A 9,693-nucleotide genomic window follows, 5' to 3' on the forward strand; every position below is an offset into this window, starting at 1 on the left:
ATAGTGGTGAGTATCCCCGCCTGTCACGCGGGAGACCGGGGTTCGATTCCCCGACGGGGAGAGACGGCAGCCATTTTGTGGCCTTGCACCGCCCCCCCTGGGCATTGCACGGCCTGCTCCGGACCGCGCGTATGCGGTGCGGGGACGCCACCCGCAGCCAGCCGCCCCTCAGCGCCGTTCCGTGAGCGCCGAAGAAGGCAGGCTTCCCGAGCGTTTATTTTAACAATTCCCAGCCCCACAATTACGGCCGTGGCCATGTGGGGCAGCCTGAGGTGCGGCGCGGGACGGGCCGGGCGCTAAGGCGGGCCGGTTAGCTCAGTTGGTTAGAGCGTGGTGCTAATAACGCCAAGGTCGCGGGTTCGATCCCCGTACGGGCCAGCTGCCTTTTGGAGCCCGAGGGGGGAAATCCCCGGCTTTTGCCGCGCCTCACGAGCTGGTTAATTAGTAGTTAATTATTGGTTAATGGCCCTGCAGCACCGGGGAACGCGTTAGCCGGCAGGGGAGCCTGTCGCCTCCCTGAGCCCTGTAGGGAAGGGCAAAGCGCGTGTGGGCATCCCGCTACGGGAGCCATTGCACTGCGTCACGCGGAGGTGACGTCATAGAAGGGGCGGGCGGGAGGTTAGTTTCTCACGCGTTCCTCGTTAGTATAGTGGTGAGTATCCCCGCCTGTCACGCGGGAGACCGGGGTTCGATTCCCCGACGGGGAGACGGCGATTGCCTTTTGTTTTGCTCCTTGCTTTTACGCCCCAAAAAATGTTCGTGCCGGGAGAAGAAAGAGCGATCAGAGCACCCTGGGTCTTTTACGGGAAGTCCAGGGCAGCACTCAGCAGCTTCCTGGCCTGTCCCTACCCACCCTGACAAGAGGCAGAGGGGAGTTGCTGTCGCAGCTGATCACTGCCAAGATTTCACTAGGGAGAGAAGCATGGGACAGCTCATCTTTAAAGCTGACAGCCAGCTCTCACCCCACATCAGGCACAACCAGGACCCCAACCCAGACTCCCCTGTTCACTGGCCTGTCAGGTCAAAGGCACTGAGGCACGTCTCACACCACTTGCTTCCCACCCCCAAATAAAACACAGATAGTATCAAAATAGACATCTTTTTCACCAGGTCAAAAGGCAGACATTGAGGTTTAAAATCATTACAAATATGATTCTTTATTATTTTAAATTTATTATTTTTAAAAAGTGTTTCTAAAATCATCCCAACATTATCCTATAGTGAGCTGTGCCATCGAGGCACACATAATGCTTTCATTCCACTGGGCGAGCACTTCACAGTAGTTTAACATTTTGCAGTCAAACAAATCTGTTGAGGAAGTTCCTAAGCATGCACGCTAGCCCTGGGAGGGTATCACCACTCCTTCACAAGGCAACATCAACAGGGGATGACAACATCAGCTGATCACTCTTAAATAATGAGTGCACATTTTTGCAAGTTACAACAAGTCTACAACATCATTAAGGCACCACGTAAGAGTATAAATAGCTATACTAAAATGCCATGCAGCAGCACTTCAAAGGAGCTGGTTCGCAGGCATTCTTGTTCTTTCGTAATGGCTCAGTATAAGCAATCAATCTTCTTCACGATCCACGTCAGTGCACCCAGTCTTTGGGATTGCGGAGAACCTCCAGGATTTCTGCTTCCCTTGAGCTCTCCGGAGGGGTGTGCATGTATTCCCACCTGCAGGGAGAGGGGAAATGCACTCAGACTGCCCAGCTGCCTTTTCTGAGGGTGCTATGTGCACAGTTGATAGTCTCACAGCAGGTGACAGATAGTGCTACAAATCGTTAAATTAATTAAAGACAGGTAACACAAAGATACAGCAGAAGTGTTAGCTTAGTCTTTTTTTCCATCTTCTGAAAAGAGAGGGAAAAAAAAAAAAGAAATGCCTCCTAGATGCAGGTTTATCTCCAAACTGTTTAAACGGTCTCCTGTGGCACACTTGTATCATGAGACAATAGGTCAAAAAGAAACCCCAACAAAAGACAGTGAGGATGTGAGGCCTAAGAATATGAAGCTGGCAATTTCCCTATCACTTGACCCTGATGCAATGTTTTCAGCTGTCCCTGGCAAGTTCTTCTAGAAGCTGACTAGAAGTACTACCAGTCCTTGCTGAATCTTGGTTTTAAAAACCAAGGTGGTGAGAGACCACCTTTAATTGAAAAGTCAACTAAAAGAGGCATGGCAGGAAGAAAAGTGACAGCGGTCACAAAGGGATGGGTACAACCTTTTTCCATTTCCTTCCTCTCTAGGAAGGACCCATTCATGCTGTGAAATGAGCTATTTATGCTGGTGAAAACAAGCAAAATCAGATCACAGCAGCATTGAAATCAAGAGGTATGACCGTGATACAACAGCAGGTCAGGAACGTATCTGGTGTTGGCAGTAGGATGAGAATAGGACAGCCCTCACAGTTACAGGGTAGGAAGCAACAGCTAGTTTTGCTAGTGGAAGGAGGTCACTAAATTCATGATAGGGACTTGTGCTACCAACATATATCTAAAATAACCTAAAAAGGGAAGTAAATAATAAATGACAGAGTTAGTTGATGTTACAAGATTAAGTGAGCTAATTTAAAACAAAAGGTAGTGGAAAAACATTACTATCAAGCCAAACAAATGAACAATAACATGCTAGGTGTAATTCAATGTTGATTGATCTAACGTAGTGCACAGAGAGGAAAAAATTGTTACCCACACCTTGAGAGACTCATTTAACTTCTATTGCTCAGACAAGATCTTGGCATTGTAACAGTTCTATGAAAAAGCCTGCTCAAAATCAGCAAGTAGTATATTAGGATTATGAAAAGAATAACGAATAAAGACAACATTATGTCACTGTATGAGTCAGCAGCACACCTGCATCTTTAATATACATATGTAGCTTCTGTTGTCTGAGCCTTATTCCCAGATCAGAAAGGACAAAGAAAACTTAAGCCTGAAGTGGTAAATGCGTTGAACGGTATGAAGCAGCTGCTGTACAAAGACTAAGAAGAGGAACACTTGTCAGCCTGGAAAACAGACAATGAACAATAAAAGTTTGTGAAATAAGAACTGTTGTGGAGAAAAATTGGAAGAAAGTCTGTTTATTCACTGGGAAGTCAAGTGAAGCCATGAGGTGCAAGCAGAAAACAAAGAAGCTCTTTTTCATACAGTGCACAAACTGTGGAACTCCTTGCCACAGGCTTGTAAGGTATTGCCAGAATTTCACATGGTTTCAAAGAGCTACTAAATAACTGTTGAAAGATTTTCCTGCTCCTCTATGGGTACTAAGCATTAAAAATGACCTTTTTTTTTTTGGTCAGAAAATATCCAGACCACACGTTAGCATCAAATGGGTGAGTTAGCAGAGCAGAGAAGCATCTGCACGTATTTGACTACTTCTTGTACCAGGCGTGAACCAACCACTGTTAAGAGACTGGACATCACAACAGGCATTTGATTTAATCCTTCAAAGTATTTCAGTGAGAACAATGCCTACCTGCAACTCCATACACAACTATGCCCTTACCTTGCAGTCAGTGGCAGAGACATAAGAATGCTTTCAATTCTTGATCCTGGTGTTAGCAGGCCAAACTTCGTACCTCTGTCATAAACCAAGTTGAACTCCACATACCTATGGGGAGTGAAGATACAATAGAGAAACGAGCTTATAATCAGAAGTTGCTTGTGCCTTCTTCAGCTAGCAGACATCAAACAACAACAGCCTTTCTGCTGTGTTGGGTGTCAAACAAGCCCTGTTTTGGGGCCAACTGTTTTCTAGCATCTTCTGCATAGAAGTGGAAATAAAACCTTACTACTCCAGAAAGCATAGGAAGTAAGGCCTTAGCTAACAGACGAGCAGACAAACCATGCAAAGAGCATTCTGCATGGTGCTGTACTACCTTACTTCTCCCAGGACTCCACCCTGCTAGCAAGCTTGACACCAGGTTCAGCTTGGTTACACTAGGCCTCTCGTGGTGTCAAGAGAAGAGGAGCCTTAAAGAAGCTGGAAGTGACCATATGAAAAACTCCATTGTGCTGTCCTCCATGCCGGAGGTCCTTCTGAAGGACACATCAGCAGCATGGTCACAACAAGATTTTCCTGTTTCTTGAGGAGGTCTGGAAAGCAGCAGAAGTCAGACAGCTTCAGAGGGCCATCTAAACTTGAAAACTAAACTATGCCACTTCTACAGGTTTCTTTGTAGAAAAAGCAGCAAGACTCCTTATTTTTTGCACAGAGCACATGTATTGTCATTTCTCCACCTGCTCAGACAATCACAGGACAGAGACAAGAGTATGTACCCATGTACTTAAGCTTTTGCAGCATTAACAATCATTCAGAGTAATGAGCATCCTCAGGAGTCTACATTAGAGACCGCAGACGATTCCAGAAAAATAAAACCTATTTATCTTTATTCCTGCACAAAGAGTTCACAGCATACTTACTTCAATGCCAAGAAAAATAGCAGATAGAATAAACATGTAAGAAACTGAAAGCACTCTTGGGTACAAATATTTGACATCTTGCTGGGGTTTAGCTTCATTACTGAATAGTATGCATGACTCCCTCACCCTTATGCTCCTCATGACAGGGCAGTTCTACATCCCATATCACTGGACTGCAGGACAGAGCGGGATTCAGGACACCATGCACACACGCACCACTTTGCTTGTTACACTGTGCAGCAGCTTCTCTTTTTGTTTTTTTTCCTTGATGGTGTCAGAGAAACTGTAGCATTTTGTAGGGGTTGCTTGTGCTGCTGCACATGGGAGAGTTGGGGATACATACAAGAGTATGCTAGTACTTTCTGCATCCTCCCTGGCAAGCCAGCACTGGCTATCAAAAATAGTTCTGTACACAGAAGTGTTGCAACCCTCTGGCAAGCTTTTGAGCACTTGTGCAAACTTAACCTACGTCATGACAGAATATAAAATACACTTCAGGACATAAACCCCACAACCATGAAGAACTAGCGCATTTTATTCTCACCAGTCTCATCCACCTCCCAGGTATTCTTTTGCTCCTTCAGTACTCACCGTCCTCTCCGAAGCTGCTGCCATTGCTTCTCCTCTGGTGTGAAGGAGTCATGGCAGTGCTTCTTCACAATGGGAATGTAACAAGGCACGATGGCTTTGGCACAACTCTGCACAAACTGAAAAACTTCCTCCTTGGAAGGAGAGTCCACATCATCGAAGAATATGCCTCCAATCCCTCTTCGCTCACCACGGTGCTTGATAAAGAAGTAGTCATCACACCTGAAAGGGGCAGCAGACAATTAGTAATATGGCCCACAATATTAAAAGAAACAAAACACTACTCCAAACAGCTACATGGCACAGGATGGCACTGGTGAAATAGCAATGAAAAGTCAATTCCTACAGTGCTGGCTGCACCACTGTTTCACTGCCTGCTGACAACATGACTGTACAACACCATGTGGAATGCACTCCTGCATTCACACACAGTAAAAGCTCTGATTAAATTATCCCTGAAAAGCTACAGATCACTGCACAGTCACTGAACATGTAACATTCAAAGACCGTGGCAGATGTTTCCATATGGAGTGATCCAATCCACATTCTCTGCCTATGAGGAGGGAACACATTCACCCTAAGGGCTCTTTCTAGGTTTCATTCACTGAGTTATATACAGATCCCAGATTATTTGTACAGCTTTCAGACAAATGTGACAAACTTGAAAGAGGATCTCTTTACTCTTTTTTTTTTTAAAAAAAAAAAAAAAAAGATTTTCTGCATCAGAACTAAAAGAATTGGCAAACACAAGACTGAATAGGAAAGCTGCTGTCACTTAGGAGGATGGGAAAAAAAAAAGTGAGACAGCCTTCTTTGGAATAAGACTTTGTAATGGTTAAACGTGGAAGATGGAGTCATTCTAGCAGTGGCTGTTCATGGCTCATTTTCAAGTTTATGAAAGAAAAGGTGCAGTTTATCCTACAATGAGGTGGGCATTAATCTATTTTGTATTTACTGGAGTGGGTAGATATGCAACTGCTATAAATCACCTGGTTCATTGTATCCACACCCAATTTACAGTTGCATGCTTGGGCAACCATGCGCTGCAAGCCTTCATGTGGGGTAGAAACGGAAGCAGAAACCACCAACAGCAAGGAGATCCTGCCTGCCTTTAAGACTAGCATGCCATACATGTGTCGATCCACAATCAGTTACTAGAGTTTTAAAGCTGGATCAGGAAAGTAGCATAGTAAACATAATAAAAGCTTTTCTGTTTGAGAGAAGTGGAACAAGGGCAACGCAGAGGAGATTCACGCTACTCCATCATTGAGAACCACATGCCCCTACACAGCTGCTGTTTACAGCAAACGCCTATGCTGAGATTAGGAACAGTGTCTTTGTCTATGGGATACAATTAGTCCTCCCTTGAGTTGCCCTCAGACTAAGAACAGATGTCTGTCTCTCTGATCCCCTGCATCTGGCATTGCTAGCCTACTTTCCCTGCACACAACCTGACCATTAAGGCAGGCACTCTGAACCAGCACACACAAAGAGAGAGCCAAACTGTATTCTTAAGGTTTAAGACGTGCTTCTCTACACTAAGAGGTTCACACCCAAGCTGCAACACCCACTTTATCTCCTGTCCTCAGACAAAACGTGGTAGCTTACAAAAGGCTAACCCTCCCTTCTGGTTACCATAGCTTGTAGCAGATAGGATTATCAGAAACAGAGCAGCAAGCCCCCACTGAGTAGTGAAAGATCCCACCAACTGCATCTCTCAGCTCAAGAACATTCAAAATTCACATCTTTAGAGAATATGCTGTTGAATACTCAGTGAATGCATCACTTGAAACAAAACTGCAGCTCCATCAAAATTATGAAGCTTCTACATTAAAGAGAAGCTTCTTTACCTACTTGGCTGAAGGAAAAAAAAAAAAGGATGAAGGACACGCTGAAGGCAGAATAACTGGATTGGAGTTTTCAAAACTACAGCAATGGCCAAACAACATCTCTCAGGCCTCCATAAATAACAGGCTGCTTTAGACTACATTTTATCCTAATACACATCTACTGATTTTCATTAGGGTCTGCTGATACTTATCAAAAGGCAGAACAGAACATACTTTTCCTAGAACACACGTAACTGGCAGTTTCCAACACCATCTTCTGCTCCCACAAAAAGGATCCAAGCACATCACTCCCCACATACCATTTCTTGTACTTTGGATACAGCTTCGGATCATGCTTGTCACAAGCTTCTTTCAGAGTCTTGTGAAAATGTACAGCATCTTCTTCGTTCAAGTAAGTTGGAGTGAGGTCAGTTCCACCACCAAACCACCACTGTTTAGTGCCTATAGGAGAGGGGCAAACATTTTTTTTTTTTTAATTGTCAAACAGAAATACATTGCTAGTGGTTCACCAAGAACTAACAACTACTTGAACAATACTAAATAAAATCATTATTGAGTGGTATTGCATCATGACAAATTTGAGTTCAAGGTAACGCAACAACTAAGGAAACCACTGAACAAATTTCACAGCAGTGAAAACTATTTTTTGGATATTTTGGACATGTTACTCTACCAGATGCCACAGAGTATCAGTTTCACAAGATGGGCTATCAATTCCTATCGTCATAGTTACACCTTATACAAGACAAGAAAACTGCAACTTCATGGATACTTTGAGTATCTAGAAACATTACTGCATGTCAAAGAAAGGAAACATCATTAATAATTCCAGGGTAACTAATTAGTTAGAAATGATCCATAATACCCTGACAAAATAATTCAAAGAAAAATCTCTCTGAACTTTGACGTACAAATGACCTCTCGGTGCTAAAGCACCTAGCCTTGAAGCCTGCAGTAGCACATGGCAAAAACTCGGGGAAAACCTAACACAGGTAGAGAGCCATGTTTCTGACAGTAAGCCCTCCCAGCTTCTGAGACAAAGGTTGCATACCCTGACCAGAGTGTGTATCAGTCCTCCAGACCTTTCTGCTATTAAATTCTAGAGTTGCTTCTTTCAATGTTTTACATATATTTATGGTCTCCTGCACATTAACATAACTCTGAAACCCCAGTGTACTCTGCAAAAAGTAAATTGCAAACACCTTTACTCCTTCGGATATATAAATTACACTGACTTTACAAATGCATAATCCAAGGCCCAGAGGTTAAGAAATGTGGTGCTACAAAACACGTTATTGGCATACCTGGGAAGAAAACTGGACTGGTTCTTTAGCTCTTACCCTAGCCATGCACTCACACTTTCCTCATGCAGAGTCACAAGTCATATATGTTGCAATGACTAATAATTCTTACCATCTGCTTCTTCAATTTCAAAGTATCTGTAGTTGAAGTGCATAGTTGGAACATGAGGATTCTTTGGATGGATAACAGAGCTTACACCCATGGCACAGAAAGGCAGTTTCCCTAGGTAAAAAGATGCATGGAAAAAAAGCCTTCAGTTTGTCAAATAATTTATTACCATTTAAGGAACGTTACTACTTATACTTAGTTTCCAAGCTATTGGTCCACTTCGAGACAATTTATTGTGTTGGGTAACAATAACTATTAATCAACGTTAAATTTACTTCTCGGCCACAACTGTTATGTGCTTAAGTGCCTTTTCTACACTTGTCCTAAAAACACAACAAAAAGGTAACCTTAGAGCACCCCTTAGATGATGACCACTGAAAATGCGAGGCACTGCTCCGGCTTTCCACCATCCCGTCCTCAGAACTACCCTTTGCTGTAGAAATGCCACTGAATCCTCTTCAGTGTTGACTTCATTTTGGTTCTCTCCCTCCACCTCTACAAAAAGTAACTCCTGCGCCGTTTGGCTGCTGAGCTACAGCATCTTTCTTGAGGAACAACCTTAAGACTTTCACAAGCCAGGCAACAAGCACCAGGGCCAGACTTTGCCTTCCCACCGCCCCAGAGGAAGCCTCGGATAAGCGGCCCCTTACCGTCCGCAGAGGCCTTCAGAGCCTTGCCCCTGCTCCGCATCTGCCGCGCCGCCTCCTCGGAGAGCTGCCCGAACACCACGGACACGTTGACGCCCGCCTTCTCGAAGACCTCGCCGTCCTGCAGCACGCAGCTGATGCCGCCTCCGCCTGCCAACGCCAGCACCCCGCGGCTGGGTCACCGAGGGACGGGAGCCCCCCGCCGAGACCGCAGCCCCCCGCCCGGCCGCCCCCCGGGAGGCTCCTCCCGTCCCCCGCACCTTCCTTCCTCTCCCAGGTGTCCACGGCGAAGGCGGCGCCGGGGTCCACGGCCGCCAGGGCGCGGCACACCTCGGCCTGCGTCTCCATGATGAGCAGCTCCATGCGGCTCCGCAGCTCCCGCCGCCGCCGCCGCAGCTCCCGCAGCCCGCTCACGGGCGGCGCCATGAACCGCCGCCGCAGCCGCTCCTCCTCCTCGTCCTCCTCCTCGCCTGCCGCCATGGCGGCTCGCCGCCGCCACAGCCCCAGCCCCAAGCCCAGCCCGCCCAGCGCCCCCGCCAGCGCCCAACGCTGCCCGCCCCGGCCTGCCGGGACCCCCGGCGGCGCGGAGCCCAGCGACCGGCGGGCCAGGGCGGGCGGAGCCCGGACAGCGCGGGCGGCCCCGCGGAGCAGCTGCGCCGCCGCCGCCATGACGGGCACCTGCGGCGCTCTGCCGGGGCGGGCGGTGGGGCGGGGCGACATGACGGGCGGGCGGAGCGGGCAGGGCCGTGCGGCGTGTCTGAACTGCCT

At 46.6% G+C, this 9,693-nt stretch overlaps 1 protein-coding gene and 3 non-coding genes across 4 annotated transcripts in view; 3 read left to right on the forward strand and 1 right to left on the reverse strand.

Moving 5' to 3' along the window:
- TRNAD-GUC overlaps positions 1 to 61 on the forward strand; it is a 72-nt gene extending 11 nt beyond the window's left edge. The window contains exon 1 of the tRNA in view: positions 1 to 61. This exon is cut by the window's left edge and continues 11 nt beyond it. This is a non-coding gene — a tRNA (tRNA-Asp).
- Positions 62 to 304: 243 nt separating this feature from the next.
- On the forward strand, positions 305 to 378 carry TRNAI-AAU. Its single transcript has one exon. It is a non-coding gene; the product is annotated as a tRNA-Ile (tRNA).
- Positions 379 to 635: 257 nt separating this feature from the next.
- TRNAD-GUC lies at positions 636 to 707 on the forward strand. The gene has a single exon. It is a non-coding gene; the product is annotated as a tRNA-Asp (tRNA).
- Positions 708 to 1,131: 424 nt separating this feature from the next.
- Positions 1,132 to 9,609, reverse strand: CPOX (coproporphyrinogen oxidase). The gene is made up of 7 exons (XM_035314942.1): positions 9,186 to 9,609; positions 8,929 to 9,075; positions 8,282 to 8,392; positions 7,168 to 7,309; positions 5,022 to 5,240; positions 3,514 to 3,618; positions 1,132 to 1,683 (listed from the first exon to the last, which is right to left on the reverse strand). The coding sequence occupies exons 1-7, from the start codon at positions 9,592 to 9,594 to the stop codon at positions 1,596 to 1,598; spliced, it is 1,221 nt and encodes a 406-aa protein (XP_035170833.1). The 5' UTR covers positions 9,595 to 9,609; the 3' UTR covers positions 1,132 to 1,595.
- Between the last annotated feature and the right edge of the window lie 84 nt (positions 9,610 to 9,693).

This window comes from Oxyura jamaicensis, chromosome 1, assembly GCF_011077185.1.
Source record: "Oxyura jamaicensis isolate SHBP4307 breed ruddy duck chromosome 1, BPBGC_Ojam_1.0, whole genome shotgun sequence".
Lineage (NCBI taxonomy): Eukaryota > Metazoa > Chordata > Aves > Anseriformes > Anatidae > Oxyura > Oxyura jamaicensis.